At 48.3% G+C, this 21,176-nt stretch overlaps 1 protein-coding gene across 1 annotated transcript in view; it reads right to left on the bottom strand.

Annotated features, from left to right (window-relative positions):
* LOC144686254 (melanoregulin-like) overlaps positions 1-21,176 on the bottom strand; it is a 59,506-nt gene that overhangs the window by 22,962 nt on the left and 15,368 nt on the right. Inside the window, exons 2-3 of the mRNA XM_078551347.1 lie at positions 15,914-16,076; positions 10,145-10,235 (exon numbers count right to left, since the gene is read on the bottom strand). Of these exons, the coding sequence (XP_078407473.1) occupies positions 10,145-10,235; positions 15,914-16,076 (254 nt within the window). The remainder of the gene's footprint in view (positions 1-10,144; positions 10,236-15,913; positions 16,077-21,176) is intronic.

Raw genomic sequence — 21,176 nt, 5'->3', positions numbered from 1 at the left:
GAGGTAACACAGAGCAGGACAAGCTGCTAGAAGAGGGAGGAGGAGGAAGGGGAGAAGGGCTCTTAGCAGGAGGCCACATCCACCTAGACTGTTCAGGAAATAATTCACCTACCTGAACCTCAGTAAGGAACAACGTATTAGATATTTACACTTCACTAAGGGCAAACTTACTGATATCTGCTACCTGCTGCACCCTCAAAGCAGGGCAAGGATGACATCGCCAGTGTCTATGAAAGTGACTGTGGCCATGAACGTTTATGTGTCTGGTCCCTCCAGACTGGAGCTGACAATATTTGCAACATCTTGCAGTTTGCCATCCATTTACATAAGGGCGGTAGATCATTGGCATTGGCACTCTGTGAATACATTTCATCCTCTCTTGCCAACGAGAAGCAGGTGGCGTGAGCATGTGACTTCATAAGGATTACAGGAGTTGCCATGTTCAGGGTGCTATCGAACGCATACATAATCGCTCTGCGGGCGTTAGCGTGTCAACTCTAAGAAGTAACCCAACCAAAAGTGAGTACACTCTCTCAATGGCCGACTGGTGGGCAGCCATAAACAGTGTATCATGCAGGTCAATGACCAACAGCCTGGCAGCAGTCATGATGCTTTCATTCTGCAGCAGTCCACTGTCCTCAATGTTGGGGGGGAGGGAGGCTGCTATTACATTGTGCATATCCACCAGCCTTCTTCTATAGGCTGCCCCATTGAGGGTCTCATCTGAGTCCTCTGCAGCAAAACCCATGTGTGAACTCGCCCTTGGGGGAGCTGACAGCTGTATCACCCTTGTACCCTGTCCTGGCCATCAGTCATTCATGCCTGGTGTGATACTACACCCAGATCCCTCCTCTAAGCTATCCTCTAAAGTATACATAACTAAGCTAGTGGCTGCAAGTATGAGAGAGAGTGACAGTCTTTCTTCATCTTAGTCTCTCCTCCCTCTCGTATCTCTGTCTGGCCAGGTGGTGGTTCTTGGGTATCTGAAAGAAAGGCGCAAGGGGCAGGATTGTGGAGAGGCCAGGGAAGAAAATAAGAAGTGTCTGCCTACACCGTCTGCAGCTTGTAAATCAGAAGAGATTGTGTGATGAGGGGGAAAGTGGGGACTGGGATATGAGAGGAAGGTTCGGTGTAAGGATACCGTCAGCTTTGATGGTTTCACCCTGGCCACGGGCTACTGACTCAGCGATGGCCACTCCAAAAACTTCATCAGGATGAAGACATGCAGCCGAGCCTTTCCCCACCGCTGGTTAGCACCAGCTGCTTTTGGTGCCGCATCACCTTGTGCTGCAAGAGAGGGAAGTGTATCAGTGAGTACAATGTGTTTGGATGATGTCTCTGTCATGGTTGAATAGCTGGCAGTGTATGCTAGCTGTGAGGTGTGACTGCGAGGCTTACGGCAGTATTAAGTGCCAGAGGGTGAGAAGAAGCTACGAATGTTAGGCATGAGTCCTGATTGATAGTGTGTTGGTAGGTATGTGATGGGGGTGTGGTGCATTGAGGAATGTCTGAGGTTCGTGGTGCAGTTGGTGGGATAAGGCATTTGAAGATGCATTCACTGACCTTGAGCACTCGTGTGAGGTCATTGAATTTCTTGCGGCACTACAATGGGGGCTTGACTTTTGGCAATGACTGTCACGACAATCAGTCTCACTCCTTTCACAGTTTGGCTGGAGTGTCTCCTGGCCCCCTGTGGATACAGTATGTCACTCGTCCTCTGCACTTCCATAAGCAAGGCTACCAGTGCAGCATCAGAAAATCTTGGAACCCATTTTCTCTTTTGGTTCTGCCTTTCCCAGGTCAGAATCAGTTGCAGAATGACTTCCAGCTCCTGCTCCGACCACAATGCACCTTCACTTCAAGAGGGACACTGGTTTTAAGCAGCACAGTCCAGTTTTAACTCGTGCTAGTCTCTCATGATTTTGCACACCACTTCTTAGGCGTGCAATTCAAGAGCACTCTTAGCTCTGGCTAAAATCATCTGAATTAGCAGGCAACATGAAGTTTACCTGCTGCCAACTGTAGTGGTTAATCGGACACCATGAGCCTGTTGAGGGTTATCGAATGATGCAGCAAAGAGTTCACTGCACAGAAATCAGCCATTCAGCCAAACTGGTCAGTGCCAGTGTCTATGCTCCATATAAGCCTCCTCCCATCCCTCTTGACCTAACCCTATCATACCACCTTCTATTCATTTCTCTCTCATGTGTTTATCTAGCTTCCTCTTAAATGCATCTATGCAATTGCTCCATGTGGTAGTGATACACACATTCTCATCACTCTGAATAAAGAAGTTTCTCCTGAATTCCCTATTGCATTTATTACTGGCCATCTTCTATTTATGGCCTTTCATTTTTGACTCTCCCCTGACAAGTGGCAATATTTTTTGTAGGTCCACCCTATCTTTCTTTATCTCCAATCGACCAGGTCACCCATCAGTCATCTCCTTTTCAGAGAAAAGGATCCCAGCCTGTCCAACCTTTCCAACTAGTTTTAACCTCTCTATTCTGGTCTCATCTTTGTGAATTTTTTTGCTGTTGCATTTTTGCTTGCACCTCTCCAGCTTTATCATAATATAAACACCAGAATTGTTCACAGTCCACTTCAAGTGTGGCCCAACCAAGAGTCTATACAAGTTCAATATAATATCCCTGCTTTACAATTCCATCCCAGTGTTTGGTTTGCTATTTTAAAAATGGACTTGTTAATCTGCCTTGTTATTTTTTAGTGATTTGTGTGTCTGTCCCCCTCCTTTGTCCGAACAATACCTACCAATTTGATGTCGCCTGCAAAGTTTGAAACAGTGCTTCTGATTCCAGAGTCCCACTCCTTTGGGAAAATGGTGAACAGCAGTGGCCCCAGCACAGATCCTTGATGAACATCATTTCCCACCTTCAGCCAGTCTGAAGGCGGAATCATCCCAGATTTGCACTGAGTGCGGTAGTGGGCAGGAGAAAGAATGTTTTACCTACCGGCTGCAATGGCGGCTTTTCACGCTGTATCATCCCAATCCCACCTCATTAATCACGCATTCCCAGGAAACACACCATTTCGCTGGCAGGTGGACTCTCATTCGCTTGCCACCCCATCACCTCGCCACTACAGCGTGCCGGGAGCCATGTTTAAAGTGCAGCCGTGCGCACACTTCTCAGTGCGTCCAGCCCAGGACTGCTGCACGGAAGACATGACCCTGAAAGGCAAGAAGACTGCAGCCCCCTGATTCAGTGTTACGTCCCTGGAATGCCTTTTGGATGCTGTGGAGGCTCGCCATGATGTCCTCTACCCCTGCTCTGGGCGAAGGCCAGCATGCAAGGTGACAAATCCAGCATGGGAGGCAGTGGCAGTGGTGGTCAGCACCACCCAGTGCCAAAAGAGGATGAGTGATCTCTGTTCCACCAGGTTAAGTCACTCTTCTCATCACTCTCAACTCACACACTCACAAACCCATCACACTTCCACAGGGGCCACACATCTCAAGGGACAACAGCACTAACTCTCACACACACTCTCACATCTCCATCAGGCTCATATCCTCTGGAGCTCATGTCCCCATCCCGTCCATGGCTCCACACAAACATTCCACGCAGTGTCATGCATCCTGCTCACACTCTCTCCATCTGTTTTCATGCAGGAGAAGCCTGCTCACATCAGCAGGGAGAGCTCCTAGACCGGGGGTGGAGTGGCCCACATTAGGCCCCTCACTCACTTTGAGAAGTGTGCCATCGTGCTGTCTGGTGAGGATGTGGACCGTGCCTGCTGTGACGGTGAGGGTGGCGACGATCACCTACCTAAGGATCCTGCACCACATCACCCCTCTCTCAACGCAACTGTGAGTGCTCTCCCTCCTGCTTTTGACTCTGCTGCCCTGCACTAATTATCTCTACTTTGGTTCACAGGGAGCTCTGCCAAGCGACTGACACCCTCAGCCAGCCAGTCCCTCAGCTCCATCCAGGTCCTCACCTCCAGCCAGGAGGACACCTCCTTCACTGAAGAGCTGGAAATAAGCAGCGTGCAAGACCCATCACAGCGCTTACCCTCACCCTCCACCAGCGCAGAGACATACATCTTGGTGGGACCTAGATCTAGAGCAGGCTCAGGTTCATAATCTGGTGGTCACCGCATGGACACATGTTCACTGTAGGAGGCAGGATCAGCTAAGCTCCCCGACACTCGGAGGACTGCTGGGCAAAAGGCATCTGTGAGGTCCGAGTCAGATGACGAGCTTCTGAATTCGGCCTTCAACTCATCCTGGAGAGTCAGCAGAAGGCAGGGGAACATCACGCAGAGCTGTTGGAAGCCCTCAACAGAGTGGTAGGCGAGTCGGAGGAGTGTGTCCGCCTGCTCTCTGATGAAGTGGTGCCCACATTTGTGTGCATGGAGGTCTCCATTGGATGGGTGGTGGACACAATGGAGACTCTGGTCCAGCAGAACACCAGGTTGCACACAGATCTGCATTCCTTCACGGTAACCATGGCTGACTTGTTGCAGTGGCAACACGAGAGGGAAATGGGGCACCTCGACGTTCCTCCCGATGCCCCTTCCCCTCAAGGAGTCAGGTCAGGGCCCTTGGGCACCAGAAGTGAGGAGGAGCGGCAGCTGGACACTCCTGGGTCATCCACTCAGGAATCTCAGAGCCTCTGCTCCCCCTCTGAGTCCCCTTTGCCCATGACCCTCTCAACCTCATCCTCTGTCACCGCAGAGGGGGCAGCTGGCCCTTAGGAGGACAGCCAAAGCAAGTGGGACCCCCCAAGGCCTCGGCTCTCCAGAGGACCCACGCCAAAGTCATCAGAGACAACAAGGCCAACCATGGCATAGGCTGTCTCCACCCCTGCTACAGATGTCAGGGCAGCACCTAGAAGTGTTAGGCCTAGAAAAGTTAAGAAATTCTGATCATCTTTGGTTGCCCAGGTGATCACATTTTGTCACTTTATAATCTGAAAATATTTTCTCTTTCACTGAATAATGTGTAATGGTGTCTTTCAGTTTCATTGACAGTCCACCCACTGTATCCGCGCCCCCCCCTTCCCCCCTCCACTAGCAGTTCAGCTGCACGCAGCTGGACCATGAATGATTCAGGAAGAGGAAGTTTGTGCGTGGCAGGGTCTTTCCAAGCCTTGTGCAAGCATTCTCCCACGCACACGGAGCCTTCCCGTAACACACTCATCTCAATGTCCTGAGCATTTTCAATGCTGCCTGCTGGGGTTCAGTTGTCTATCTGAGCTGCCCTGCATCTCTGCCCAACCCACTGATCACACTCCAATGCAGCACCTGTTCCCGCCCAACACAAGGCTCCTCTCACTTTCGGTTTTAGAAGCATGGTGTGTGCAACATTTGTCTTTTGCTCCTCCGTCCTTTACCCCATCACTGTCAACCCCACTGGTATCACCTTCCACCTCCCCACCGTCACCTACCAGCTACAACCCCTTTCTTTCATGGATGTCCAGGTGGACGTGTACATTCCCTACCTTCCCAAAATTCCCACCCCCATCCACATTCACCTCCCCAATCTCCTCATTCCCACCTCCAGGGTCCGTGTCTGCCTCCGGGTTCCCACCAACCACTCTCGCCAATCCTTCTACCGATACCATTGAACCCTTACCCTCCCACCCTACTGCCTTTCTCTGCCCTCTGTCATTCTCACTATTACCTCCTACCATGCCCACCCTCATCTTGCTTTCCAGGAGACAGTCATTGACTCCACAGGCACCTTCCTTGCACAGTCACCTGGACATCATGGCCTTACTCCTTCCTGTCCCCAGACTCCTTCCTCTCCCTGGACTCCTTCTTCATCCTCTTACTCCTTTCTCCCCTGCTCCAAACTCCTTCCCCTCTCTGAGCTCCTTCCCTTACACCTTCCTCCCCAGTTGCCGCATTCTCCCATTATCCATCCTCCTCCTGTACTCTCTCCCCCCTCTCAACCTTAACCCCCGACACCTTCGTTCCCCCACAACCTCACCCCCAACACCTTTGTTGCCCCTCTCCCAACCTAACACTTCATTCCCCCCACTCCTAACCTCACACCCCAACATCTTTGTCCCCCGCCTCCCGGCCTCGACCCCCCCCACCCCCAACACACCTTTTTCTCCCAGTCAGACCTACACCTTCCCCTCCACCCCCTCAACAATCATCCATAGCAGGCCATGGCCAAGTCCCGAAGCAGACCCTCAGCAGTGACCATCCACCTTCTGTGAGCTGCTTCGTGGTGGAGCCATGTCCATATAAACCCACCCAGCATGCGATGTATGTGTTCCTCTAGGGCTTGGTAACTGTAGGGCTCCAGCACCTTCTGCTCCCCGGATGTCTGCAATGTGAGCATGGCCCTAATGGTAAGTCCCGACTTCTACACGTTACACTTGTCAAGACGTGTTCTGCAGCGCTGTGCTTTCCTGCCAATGTGGGTGGTAAATTTGACGTGGGGAGTGGGGGATGATCCAGGCGAGCTGGGCTTATAATAATATGCAGATGTATTAAAATGACGCCCATGCAGCAGCAGGAAAGACGGCCTACCATTGAAAGGTGGAGCAGCCGATCGCAAACTGGTTTCACAATGGCGTGAAACCAATTTTTAGCCTTCCCGCCATATTGTCCACTCACACCCGCCGTGACGCCCAACGCCAGCGGGCACGGAAAATTCTGCCCTGAGTAACTGGCCTTAAACTCTCCTCTCTGACTTCTGTTGTGTGAGCCCGCTTGCTATCTAATCTGTGACTTTTCCCCTGACTTCACAAGTTCCGACCTTAGTCATGAGTCTATCATGTGGCCTTTCCAAAATACAAATATATCTGCCCTATAGAATCCCATAATCACTGTAAACATCTTAATTAGATCAGCCTTTAATCTTCAATGCGTGAAGGAATGCAAGTCTCGCCTTTCAACATGACTTCATAATTTAACCTTTTAAGCCCCAGTGTAATGCTGGTGAATATGCACAGTCCCCACTTCCTGAGGAGCAATGCAGAGAGCTCAGTGCAATCCTCCATATGGGATCTAACCAGCCTTTATATAACTGTAGTGTAACCTTCACCTCCTTTCTGCTTCAGTCCTCCGAACTAAAGCCTAACACTCCCCGAGCAAGGAATTCTAAAAGAGGCTCAAAGACCATCAGCTTTTCCTATCGAAGAGTAAACTCACCATGACAACATGAGGTCAAATAAGAACATAAGAAATAGGAACAGGAGTAGACCATTCAGCCCCTCGAGCCTGCTCTGCCATTCAATAAGACCATGGCTGATCTTGCGTTTCAATTTCCACATTCCCATCTAACCCCGATAACACTTGCCGAACAAGGACCCAGCCTTTATCATCCTGCAGCCAGGTCTTTGTAACTGCTATCAGATCATATTTATTTACTTCAATGTGGGCCATCAATTCATTTACTTTGTTATGAATGCTACGTGCATTCAGACAGAGAGCCTTCAATTTTGTCTTTTTGTTACCTTTGTAACATCTAGTCTTGACTGTTGATGAGTTCTTAGGTTTTTTTTCTCACTGTCTCTTTCTGCCATTCTCTGACTCTCATTTCTCATATTACTATTTTGCTCTCTTGTCTTGACCCTACACCTTGAATTGCTACATCTACCCAAACTTGATCCCTCACCCCTCTTGTTTAGTTTAAAGTCCTCTCTACTTCCCTAGTTATGCTACATGTGAGGACACTCGTCCCAGCATGGTTTAGGTGTAAACCATCCCAACGGTACAGCCCCCACTTTCCCCAATACTGATGCCAGTGCCCCACAAACCGGAACCAACTTCTCCAGCCTTTGAGCCATGCATTTGTCTCTCTAATCTTATTTGACCTATGCCAATTTGCACATGGCTCAGGTAATAATCCAGAGATTTGAGGTCCTTTGAGGTTCTGCTTCATAATTTGGTACCTAGCTCCTCATACTGACTTTGCTGAACCTCTTTCCTAGTTCTACCTATGTCATTGGTACCTATATGGATCATAAAAACTGGATCCTGCCCCTCACACTGCAAGCTCCTCTCCACTGACAGCTAAGGTTATATGCTTCTTAACTATAAAGTATGTTGTCATGCTCTTTAATCCTGTGTCTCTGCTCTCCTCGCGCTCCTTAATCCTGTGTCTCTGCTCTCCTCACACTCTTTAATCCTGTGTCTCCGCTCTCCTCACACTCTTTAATCCTGTGTCTCTGCTCTCCTCACGCTCTTTAATCCTGTGTCTCTGCTCTCCTCACACTCTTTAATCCTGTGTCTCTGCTCTCCTCACACTCTTTAATCCTGTGTCTCCACTCTCCTCACACTCTTTAATCCTGTGTCTCCGCTCTCCTCGCGCTCTTTAATCCTGTGTCTCTGCTCTCCTCACACTCTTTAATCCTGTGTCTCTGATCTCCTCACGCTCTTTAATCCTGTGTCTCCGCTCTCCTCGCGCTCTTTAATCCTGTGTCTCTGCTCTCCTCACACTCTTTAATCCTGTGTCTCCGCTCTCCTCGCGCTCTTTAATCCTGTGTCTCCACTCTCCTTGTCATCTTTTATCCTGTGTTCCCGCTCTCCTCACACTCTTTAATCCTGTGTCTCCGCTCTCCTCGCACTCTTTAATCCTGTGTCTCCACTCTCCTTGTCATCTTTTATCCTGTGTTCCCGCTCTCCTCATGCTCTTTTATCCTATGTCTCCACTCTCCTCCTGACCTTTTATCCTGTGTCTCTGCTGTCTTCACATTCTTTTATCCTGTGTCTCCGCCGCTCTCCTCACGCTCTTTTATCCTGTACCATGAGGTGAAGCGGCAGATGTGTTTAAAACAATGAGGCATTCGGCCGTTGGAGTTTAGTGGGAAAGATTTGTTTCCACTGGTCTGAGCGGGTTGGTAACTAGACGATGTCAATTTAAAATCGCGGAAGGAAGCGGATCCAGCAATTCTTTTAAAAACGGATGTGGGGAGATAATTTGAAATCAAAAGTTTAAAAAGCATGATGGGGAAATGTCAGGTGAATGGGACCGGGACCCAGTGGAGAGCTCTTTCAGGAAGATGATGGGCTGAATGGTTTCCTCCTGCACTGCCAAATACCAATCCCTGTTTTTATTTGCAGCAGCCAGGAGATATCTGAAGATGATCTTTCTGAAGATGTAGGGTAAGGGCTGCTGTCACATCTTGGTCTCCTCATTTCCTCACCACACACTGGACAATCACTTTTTGCCAGTTCTAAAGGATAACAAGAGTGGAATGCTGGTGCCACCAGTGCTCACTACTTGCTGTGGCACACCTAAAATAATCTGTGGCTTCATGCCAATGAATCTGCTGTTATCACAAGGGCACATGGATTGGTTTTGTAGCGTAATGATACATGCCATGCTTCCTCTGGGAATGACATGAATGCAGAAGGCTGAGCTGCAATACCGATCAGGCACTGTATGGGGGAGCGGGGTCCTCCAGTGTGGGTCTTTTTGTTTTCTATCTGAGGAAGGTGGAGCTTGGGGGCGGGGGAGGGGGTGCCTGGATGATGAATGCTAATAAGTCATTCAACCAATGGAGGGATGGGACTATCACAGCTGATCCCAATCTGCACGCTGGACACCGGACCGGTCCGCACTAAATACTACGTTAATTGGATGCAATGTGCTGTACAGGCCAGGAGGGCCTCAGCTTTGATTCTACCAAGAGGTGCCAGTGCCTCTGTTAAATTCACCACCCCAAACCTCCTGGCTCATGCCCCAGTTACTCAGTGTTTCCACCCAGCAAGATGAGAATAGGTTTGGGTTGGGTTGAGCTGTGGTGCCCCCCAACCAACACCCACCCACCCCCCCCTCCCCTCCCCCACCATGGTGGACCTGCCCACTGAAACCCGCTGTTCAGGCTCCCACATGAAAGGTGGGCTTTGGGGCTCAGGTAAGGTCCAGGGATGGTTTATGGAGGTAACAGAATGAGCTTCAGCGAGGGTCGGCAGAGGAAGAGAGGGAAGGAACGGAAAGCAGAGTGAAGACTAAAGAGAAAGCGGTGGGGTCGGGGTTGGGGGTGCATGGGAACATTGTAATTGAGGAAGAGCCCAGAGGCAGGCCTGAGGTGGGCTTCCTTTAGATCAATGTCTCCATAGCAGGAGTGCAGCACAGTACAAGGTGAATGGGGCTTCAGCAGCCGTTTATGGAATAACCCAGCCACAAGAGACTTATACACAGCACCAAGGGCCTTACCTAAATCTTCCAAGATCTGTTTCCAGCGATTTCTCAGCTGTCGTCGAGCCTGCCGTGAAGTGTGTATGTCATAGTTAAGTTTCTGCCACTCCTGCTTAAGAGAAAATGGGAATGGTTAGCAACGACGTAGCCATACATCCAGTGAATGAACTATCCTCCATTCGTCAGTAAGGAGAGGAATATCACCCCCTACGCTGAACAGACTGTTCTTGTTAGGTCATTGCCCCAGTTCAGAGTCAAATCAACTAGGAAATCACCTCAGAATAGTGCCATCAACCATGGAGAGCAGCATAGTCTCATCCGATCCCCACACAATACCTAGGCCCGCACCTCCTCACTTCTCCAGTTTTCATGTCTCCCTTCACCTCTTCTGACAGCCACCTCATACCTCATCTGAGACCAAGTGGCCATTGTCCATGTGTGAGTCTGGATGATGAGCATGGATGAGGCCAATCAACCATGGGTGCCATCACAGCCCAGCAGAATCCTCTCTTTATCCCATATCAAATGCTTCCAAGAAGGAGGAGGGAAGCGTCACTGGTAACCAGGAGTGGGAACCCTAAACTTCTCCCCACTCGGGGAAGGAGGTTAATCATAACACCCTAAACACTGAGACTGGGGAATGAGCTAAGGCCCACCTGGTCCAGTTAGTGCTCAGTGATACAGCAAGTAGTCAGTAGAAGAACCAAGCCACCATTAGATAGAATTTAATATAGATTAGTGCACTATAATATAATTCACAATTGTTTATCGGAGGCATCTAATGGTGGAATTACATTAATGCCTTATCTTAGATTACCCATGATCTAATTGAATGGCAGAAGAGGTTGGGGTTAAGTGGCCTCCTCCATGTGACTAACAAAAATGGTGGATGGGGAAGGGGCAACAAGATTGGGGGGGCAGTGGTGCTTGGTAATCTGAACATCAATTCTAACCTAACGGTTTATTATCATAGATGGGAGAAAATGAGAAAGTGATTAGGGATAAAAGCAGGCAGTTATTTGCGGGTGACTCTTACATGTCATGGTTTTCCCCACTTTTAGGTGCTACTGAAGTTTAGATCTAGACTTTGGTGTCAGGTGTGATGCAGTGGGTTGCACTCTTGTTTCTGCCCCAGAAGGTTGTGTGTGTTCCAGTTACATGATGGATACTTGAGCATTAAATCTGGGCTGACGTTCCAGTGCAGTACTGAGAGGGGAGCTGTATTGTTGTTGGTGCTGCCTTCCTGATGAATTGAAGCCCTGCCCTCTCAGATGGATGTGGCACTGTTTGGAGAAGAGCACGGGACATCTCTCCAGTGCCCTCAATCAATATCCACCTTTGAACCAACATCATTAAAACAGATCATCTGATCATTGTCACATTGATGCTTGTGGGATCTTGCTATGCACAAATTATCAGCTGTGTTTCCTACAGTACAACAGTGGCTACATGTCAAAAAAAAATGCTCCATTTGGCTGGATCTGGGGATGTCCAGAAAAGGGCTACATAAATGCAATTTGTTTTTTTCTCTGTTTTTTTAGTGGTGTTTAAGAGGCAGCTTGACAAATACATGAATAGGATGGGAATAGAGGGATACGGACCCCAGAAGTGCAAAATGTTTTAGTTGACGGGCAATATGATTGGCGCAGGCTTGGAGGGCCGAAAGGCCTGTTCCTGTGCTGTACTTTTCTTTGTTCTTTGTTCTTTGAGCTTGCTGCTTAGCAGATGGTGAAGGCTGTACACACGCAACACTTGCCAAATTTATGAAACAGAACTGCACACAGATGCATTTTCTTAGGGACAATTACATACCCTTGAGAAGCTGCATGTGACCTGTTGCTATGGAAACCAAATTCCTTAGCTCATGATTTCCCACCCAATAATGGAGAAAAGTACTACACACTGAAACCAGCCTTTAAAATGGAGTCATCCCTTCCTGTGATGGAAGTAGGGGGTTTGGAGAGGAGATTCCTGCTTTTTCCAGAACTTTAGTGTTTTTATTTCAGATTCCTACCCGCTAAGTGTCCTCCGTACTTGTCCTTCTGATGGTTCTACAAATAGCAAACTGAAGACTTCATCTCCCATCTGATGCAGGTGGCTCAGTAGCACTCCTGCCCCAAGGTCAGAGGCTGTGGGTTCAAATCCCACTCCAGCAGCTTGTGCATGTAATCCAGGCTGAGTGCAGTAGTGAGTGAGTGCTGCATTGTCAGCGGTGCTATCTTTTGGATGAAACGTTAAACTGAGGTTCTGTCTGCTCTCACAGGTGGATATGTAAAATCGAATGGTGCTATTCCAAAGAAGAGCAGGCGAGTTCTCCACAGTATCTTGGGCAACATGTAGCCCTCAATCAACATCACTAAAACAAACTGCCTAGTCATTAGCACATTGCTGTTTGTGGGATCATGCTGTGTGCAAACTGGCTGCCGAGTTGCAATAGTGACTATCCTTCAAAAGTACTTCATCCGATGTAAAGCACTTTAGGACGTCCTGGCTGTGAAAGGTGCTATATAAATGCAAGTGTTACTTTCTTTTTCATCAAGACCACCCATTCCCGCCCATGAAAAATTGTGAGCCCAGGGTCCAACACTCAAATCCTTATCCATTAGGGCGACCAGATTTTCAAAAGTCAAAAATGGGACACATTGAAAAGCCTTCAGAAGGCAGGGCTCCGAGATGATTGACATGTTGGGTGGCCAATGGCAGGAGTCTGTGGGAGGGGAAGTTGAAGGTAGGAAGTCATGTGAGGACATCTCCCGGAGTATGTCCAGCCAGAGTAGGGAATCCGACGAATATACCTAATTATTGAAGACAACAGTTACAACCCACACACTTTTGTTAGTGACCTTTCTGCCCCATTTTCTTAAAAAATCTGAACCAAGGCTTTGTTTGTAACAAGATCTCAGAATCCTCTATTCCACTCAAACTTTTTACTGTGTAACACACAAATAACAAGACCATCCAGTTAAAATCCTTGTTTATTTTCATTTGCAGATTGGGTTCTAAGAATAGGTGTTTCCAGCTAGAAGCTGGATTTTAAAATAGCAAACGTACCTCAAGTGTGGGAGTTTTTGTTTGCACTGAGAGCCGCAAGAAGGAAAGCAATCAATTTTTCAATGAGAAGTTCGACTAAATGTGCCACAGTTCAACCAAACTTGCCCACCACCTTCCTCAGCACTGATTGGTGGTTTACCAATGGGTGCCGTCCGACTACCTCATCAAGTGTGGTTTTCGGTTGGTGGACGCTGCTGTCAATCTTCTGTCATCACCTGGAGCCTGAATCCCTCCCAGATCCCAGGTGGTCATGGGGTTCATTTATAGGTCATTGGGGTAAATTAACCCCAGTGTCTCCTATAAATAAGTGCCTCTCCCACTGGCCTCCACCTCTCCCGTGTTCTCCCAATCTGGCCTCTGTTCCTCCCATGTTCTCCCAATCTGGCCTCTGCCTCTCCCACGCTCTCCCCCGCTGGTCTCTGCCTCTCCCACGCTCTCCCCCGCTGGTCTCTACCTCTCCCACGCTCTCCCCCGCTGGTCTCTGCCTCTCCCACGCTCTCCCCCGCTGGTCTCCGCCTCTCCCACGCTCTCCCTCGCTGGTCTCTGCCTCTCCCACGCTCTCCCTCGCTGGTCTCCGCCTCTCCCACGCTCTCCCCCGCTGGTCTCCGCCTCTCCCACGCTCTCCCCCGCTGGTCTCCGCCTCTCCCACGCTCTCCCCCGCTGGTCTCCGCCTCTCCCACGCTCGCCCCCGCTGGTCTCCGCCACTCCCACGCTCTCCCCCGCTGGTCTCCGCCACTCCCACGCTCTCCCCCGCTGGTCTCCGCCTCTCCCACGCTCTCCCCCGCTGGTCTCCGCCTCTCCCACGCTCTCCCCCGCTGGTCTCCGCCTCTTCCACGCTCTCCCCCGCTGGTCTCCGCCTCTCCCACGCTCTCCCCCGCTGGTCTCCGCCTCTCCCACGCTCTCCCCCGCTGGTCTCCGCCTCTCCCACGCTCTCCCCCTCTGGTCTCCGCCTCTCCCACGCTCTCCTCCGCTGGTCTCCGCCTCTCCCACGCTCTCCCCCGCTGGTCTCCGCCTCTCCCACGCTCTCCCCCGCTGGTCTCCGCCTCTCCCACGCTCTCCCCCGCTGGTCTCCGCCTCTCCCACGCTCTCCCCCGCTGGTCTCCGCCTCTCCCACGCTCTCCCCCGCTGGTCTCCGCCTCTCCCACGCTCGCCCCCGCTGGTCTCCGCCTCTCCCACACTCTCCCCCGCTGGTCTCCTCCATGGAATCCCTGTTTGGTCAATTGGAGCATTCTGACAGAGTGACCAATCAGATCACTGAAAGGTGAAGCAACCAGGGCGGCAAAAAGTTGTTCCATTGAAAACCAGTCTGGTTCTGGCTCTGGATGCTGGTGCGAAGGATTTCTGTGCATTTGGGAGTGTTGCACCCCAGCTGTCTAATGGTCAGCACCCCGATTTGCAGCGTGCAGCTGGGAGGGTTCTTTCTGGGTTTGCTGACAGTAAATGGAATGTGAGATGAAGAAGAGGGAAGAGGGAGTGAAGAGGAGAGCCACTGATGCTGTGTGAAAAGGTGAAGTGCTGACGGAGATCTCTGATATGGGTTATGTAAAGAGGGAAAAGCTGCAAACTGGAACATTGAGCAATTTTGAACAAATTGTTGGGACGTTGAGACATTTAATGAAAAACTGGTAGTGTCCCGACAAAACTGGGGTGTTTGATCACTATTTCATCCTTACCTCTGCCACCTCCCAGATGCCAGTATTCTAATGCCCTCTTTTCTAACCTCCCACTCTGCATTCAGCGCAAACGACAGCTTTTGCCATATGCAGCCACCTCTATCCTTTCCTGCTCATCCAGCACCCCAGCCTGACAGGCCCACAATGGCTCTCACGTCCCCTTCGCACACCGGAAGCCATTTCAGCTTTTGTCCATCGTGTAAAATGGGTTTATACGATATGACTGCACATGAAACATCTCTCAATGGGAAGGAGTTACCTACAGATCAAGCAGTTCGTACTACACATGAGCCTCCTCCCACTCTGATCAATTAAAATCATGAAAGTTGGTATCTGGTCATTGTAGTTTGTGGGACCTTGTTGTTTGCAAACTGGTTACCATGTTTCCCAAAAATGACAACAGTGACTGCATTTCAAATGTACCTGACTGGCTGTAAGGTGCTTCGGGACATCCTGAGGTTGTCAGCGGTGCAATATAAATGTAAGTCTTTCTTTCAGAAATACAACGTCCGTGTCTCTCTTTATTTGTTTCTATGTGAGACGGAGGGGGCATTGCATTTGATGCTGACATCTTTCACATCTTGGCTCCCCTTTCAATGTTCCTTTACACCATCATTCCCTTTGCCATTCAGTCTCTCCTGCCTTCCACACTATCACAGACCTGCCCTTGTGTCCTTTCCACCCCTCCTGTCTTCCCACCGGCCTCTGTAGTTCTTTAAAACCTGTTACGCCTTTAACATTTCCCAGTTCTGATGAAAGATCATCAGCCTGAAGTGTTAACCCTGTTTCTTTCTCTGCACAGTTGCTGCCTGACATGCTGCTCAGCATTTCCAACATTTTACGGCCATTTATCCAATTGCTGTTTGTGGGATCTTGCTGTGCATAAATTGGCGGCTGCATTTCCTACATTACGACAGTGCCTATGTTGTAAAAACACCTCATTGGCTGTAAAGTGCTTCAGGACATTGGGTGTGACAATAACATTCGCATACTGAGGTCTGCTAATAATTTATGACTGGCTGCCATTTCCTTTTTTACACCAGGGTTAGTGTAGCACACGTACCTCTGAATCTTTGTCTGCTAGCTTTCTTTTTGTAAGCAGATTAAACAGTTCCCAATCATCATCTGCTTTTGTGTGAGATGAGTCACGTGGAGAACTCCATAAATTCCTTTCATGGTCGCTGGTACTTGTCAGTGTGCTGTACACTATCTTCTTTCTGTCATACCTGTGTGTAAAAAAAATGTGCACCTTGTGAGAGGACTCCGGGAGAACAGTTCTCATCATGTTCTAGTGTACCTTCTGCACATGAGTAACATTAGTGGTGGTGCGTGGAAGATGTCCCGATGGAGTAACTGCAACATTCTCCAAACCAGATAATAAGGGCTAATATTCCCAAACCCACCTCCTGTGGGCAGGCATCTCATTTGCCACCAGCTCTATCAGGTTATGGGATCACTGCTCAGGATTTTCCCTCCATATAATTCATGACCTGCCTCTTCTTTCTTGTCCGTTCCTTGGTCTCTCTCATTGTGCCCCACTGAGAGATAGGTTTGCCTTACGAATGGCCCACAGCCCCTTCCATACCCATGACCTCTACCACCTAGGAGGACAAGGGCAGCAGACACATGGGAACACCACCGCCTGCAAGTTCCCCTCCAAGCCACTCATCATCCTGATTGGAACTATATCGCTGTTCCTTCACTGTGACTGGGTCAAAAATCCTGGAACTCGTTCCCTAACAGCACTGTGGGTGTACCTACACCACATGGACTGCAGTGGTTCAAGAAGGCAGCTCACCACCACCTTCTCAAGGGCAACTAGGGATGGGCAATAAATGCTGGCCCAGCCAGTGATGCCCACATCCCATGAAATAATTTTTAAAAATCCCATTTGATCTCATTCTCACAAAATACCATCACCTGCTGTCTTCCCATTTGGCCAGCTATTTGTTTCTTAAATGAGACACTTGCCCTAGCCTCAACTGCCTTCCCAACACCAACTGACCTCCCTTCAGCATGGAGAAACACATCAAAACATCTATTCTAAATCAGGCCATTGCAATCCCAAACCTGTCCCCTCTTGCCTTTCTGCCCTGGGACATTTGAATGTATTGCTTCATGCTTATTTGTTCAATCCTGTAAAATATGTGCCTTAATAGCCGTTATGAGATATCTCTTTTTTGGGGTTTGAATTATTAACTCTGTGCTTACAGTTTTCCTCTGGTAATTGAAGATTGGCATCATTGTCCTCCTATGTCTTCACTCTGTGGCCTGGATGGCCCCCTTAATGCACCACAAGTCGAATTGTACCCAGTAACCAAGTTAGAGTCTAAGAACTGTACAGTCTCTGTATGTCCTCTGGGCGATTGAAACTCAACTGATTTGATAATCTAGCTTCCATTCTGCTTTGTTTAGTGCACCATTATATTGCTCAGACTTGTGGCTCAGCTGGTAGACTTTTGCCTGTAAGCCAGAAGGTTTTTGATTCAAGTCCCACTCTAGAAACTTGAATGTATAATCCAGGCTGACACTAGAGTGTGGCACTGAGAGAGCATCATAGTGTAGGCGATACTGTCTTTTGGATGGGACATTAACCTGAGGCCCTGCTTGATCTCTTCGGTAGATGCAAAAGAATCTCTTGCCATTATTTGAAGAAAAGCAGGCGAGTTCTCCCTGGTGTCTTAGTCAATATTCATTCCTCAACCAGCATCACTATAACAGATGCTCTGGCCAGCATCAGATTGCTGTCCTTGGGATCTGGTGGTAGTTAAATTAGCCGCTGAGATTCCTACATTACAACAATGAATGCACTTCACAAAGGATTGTAAAGCACTTTTGGACATCCAAAGGTGCTAAAGAAATACAAGTTCCTTTCTTTATGTGAGTGGATTAGTGAACAAACAGCCATGGGCCTATTTCAACTTCGGTCTTAAGAACCCCCAGTCCCCATCACTTATACCACCCAATGTGATGGAGGTGGGTGTAACACTGGCCAACTAGCAGTAGCCATTTGCCATTCCCATAGATGTCATTACAAAGTAGCTGCTTATAATGAGGTAAAAAACTCCAGTTATTTCAGGCAAACACAGGTCTTCAAGCTGATGTTCAATCAGCTCGTCACACTTCATTAAGGTGCATACTTACATCTGTTAATTAGCCCCAAGAGCAAGATTGCCTTTTACAATGACCGAGATTGTGAGTACAATATAAAATACTCTGAATGCAGTTAGTACACTAAATGACAGCATCATGCAACCTATTAGGGTTTTAGCGCCCACCTCATATAGCATACAAAACATATTGGCACAAAAGCCCCCAGTATAACTGGTAGGGGCTGTTAATAAAGCTACTTATAAGCTTGCAGAATGGGCATGGAATGGGAAAATGAATTTCAATATAGTCAGGAGCAAGATGTTACATTTAGGTAGGATCAAGGAGGAGACTCGTGGAGCATAAACACTGGCACAGACCATATGGGCCAAATGGCCTATTTCTGTGCCATGTATTCTATGCAAACCCATATAATTATATGAGCACATGCCACTCTTCTACTTTTAACATCACATTTGTACATTTTGAACTATGTTTGCACTGGTCAGCCCAGGTATGAACTCTGTTGAGCTTTCTTTGTGAGATCTTGGCCATCTTTTCCAAGGTTATTGTTACTAACTTGTTAGGTTAGGTTAAGTTAGGTTACTAACTTGGTCCAGCTGCAACTTTAGTTGTAAAATAGGGAGGGATCACAGTTTAGACCCCAGAGTACCCCAATTAATTAACAATTAACAATGCAATAATGCAGTTTAAGCCAAAATCATATAATGAATTGGGTCAGCGCCCAAACTCTAAACCCTATTCCCAATGGATGGCAATAGGAGTAATTAATTTGCAAAGAATCAATCTAGCGCAATGACTTCAATGGAACTTTAGCTGATGCTACAGAAAATTAGAAGGCTAAGTGAATACAAATTGCTAATCCCAGTTGAATTCCTTATTAAATGTGAAAGTGACATATTCCAATCCAAACAAAGCCAGTTACATAGGGTGCCACACAAAAGGTTAATATGCAAATAAGGGCTCAGGAATTGGGGGTAATAAATTAGCATGGATGGAGGATTGGTTAGTGAACAGGAAGCAAAGAGTAGGAATACCTTGGGCATTTTCAAGTTGACAGGCTGTGACATGTGGAGTGCCACAAGGATCAGTGCTGTGACCTCAGCTATTGCAAATCTATATTAGTAACTTAGGCAAAGTGACAGAGAATAATGTACTTAAGTTTGCTGATGATACAAAGCTAGGTGAGAATGTAAGCCATGAAGAGGATGCAAAGAGGCTGTAAAGTGACATGGACAGGTTAAGTGAGTGGACAGCAAGGTGACAGATGGGGTGTAATGCCAGAAGTGTGGAGTTATTCACTTTGGTTGTAAGAATAGAAATGCAGAATATTTTGCAGAAGGTGTGAAACTTGCAACTGTTGCTGTTCAGATGGAGTTAGATGCACTTCTACAAGGAACCCAGTAAATTAGCATACAGATACAGAAAGCAATTAGGAAGGCAAATAGCATGCTGGCTTTATTGTAAGGCATTGGAGTACAAGAATCAGGAAGCCTTGCTTCAATTGTACAGGACTTTGGGGTGAACACACATAGGTCAGAATTTTCCACTCGGCATGTGGGCGCGCACCCGACCCACTCGAGCGTGAAATAACACATGATGACAGCGCAAGCATCCCAACGTCATCGCACACTCGCACCGATATTTCAGTCAGTGGTCACACGCACGAGTTGGCAGTGCACCCGCCGATAATTAAGAGGCCTATTAAGGCCATTAACGAAGTAACCAACGGTGATTTTTCGTTGCCTGTCCAACGTTACAGTTGCTCTCTCAGGGAATCAAGAGATAGGGAGAAAGTGGGGCCAAAAATCAGTCATGATTGTATTGACTAGCGGAGCAGGCTTAAGGGGCTGTAAGATCTACTCCTGTTCCTATTTCTTACGTTCTGATGCTAACTTAGTACCTCTTACCCCTATTGCAACCATGCTCCTCTTTCACCAATTGCAGCTTAGCCCTTCATTCCCCCCATTGTGACCAATTTACTCTTTCCCCCATTCCCACCTAGTTACCCTTTATCTCACTGTGACCTAGTCACCTAGACCACATAGGCAGCAGTTTGGTTAACATCCCATCCACCACCTTAAATGTTCACTCCCTCATCACCAACACACAGTGGCAGCAGTGTGTACTACATATACGATGCGCTCAACAACTTACTAAGTTTCCCTCGACAGTACCTGCCAAACCCTCAACCTCCACCACCTAGCAGGACAAGGGCATCAGACAGATGGGAACACCACCAACTGGAAGTTCCCCTCCAAGCCACTCACCATCCTGACTTGTAAATATATCATCGTTCCTTCACTGTCGCTGGGTCAAAATCCTGGAACTCCCTCCCTAACAGCACGGTGGGCGTACCTACACCACAGGGACTGCAGCGGTTCACCGGGCAGCTCACCACCACCTTCTCAAGGGCAATTAGGGAAGGGAAATAAATGCTGGCTTAGCCAGCAACAACCACATCCCAATCAAATTTTAAAAAAACCTAGTTTATCTGTCCCTCATTGTGACGCCATTTCTCTTTCTCTTATTGTGACCAAGTAACTCTTTCCCTCATTTTAACTTTGCTGTTCTTTCCCATATTTCACTCCCCAATGTTTCCTTCCCTTTAGCCAGTCCTTACATCACAGTCTATAAATCTTCCCAGGACTACATCTTTCAGCGGTGCAACTGGCTTACATCCATGTTCCTTCAGATTCCAACTCCCACAACTCTTCTCCATACATGCCAAATCCAATTGCTAATACTTCCAAAAATTTCCTCCCTACTGGCATCCATTCACCTGGCATCTCCTGAGGTAACCTGATATTGCTATTCATGGCCTGGAGTCTGCTGAATAGAATTCTGCTCTCAATGACATGGACCTTTTCCAACTGTGGCTAGAAGGCTTGCCACAAACCACAAAAACAGTTAGGCCAAAGGAAAAGCTTTGTAAAAATCATTGATCCTCGCTTACATCATTGCTAGAACAATGCAATTGAACGCCTTAAGCCAAAATCATATCATAGGTGGAATTGTTCCAGATTTGAACCAAGTGTGGTAGCGGGCGGGAAAAAAATCATTTTACCCGCCAGCCACAATGGTGGGTTTTCACGCTGTACTGTCCCCTTCCCGCCTCATAAATTATGGAGTCACAGGGGACACGATAGATTGCTTGTGGCAGGCCTCCGATTGGCCCGCCACACCGTTACCTCGCCGCTTCATCACGCCAGGCA

This window comes from Cetorhinus maximus, chromosome 11, assembly GCF_964194155.1.
Source record: "Cetorhinus maximus chromosome 11, sCetMax3.hap1.1, whole genome shotgun sequence".
NCBI lineage: Eukaryota > Metazoa > Chordata > Chondrichthyes > Lamniformes > Cetorhinidae > Cetorhinus > Cetorhinus maximus.
The sequence above is the reverse complement of the archived record's forward strand: the minus strand, read 5'-3'. Positions and strand labels throughout refer to the sequence as shown.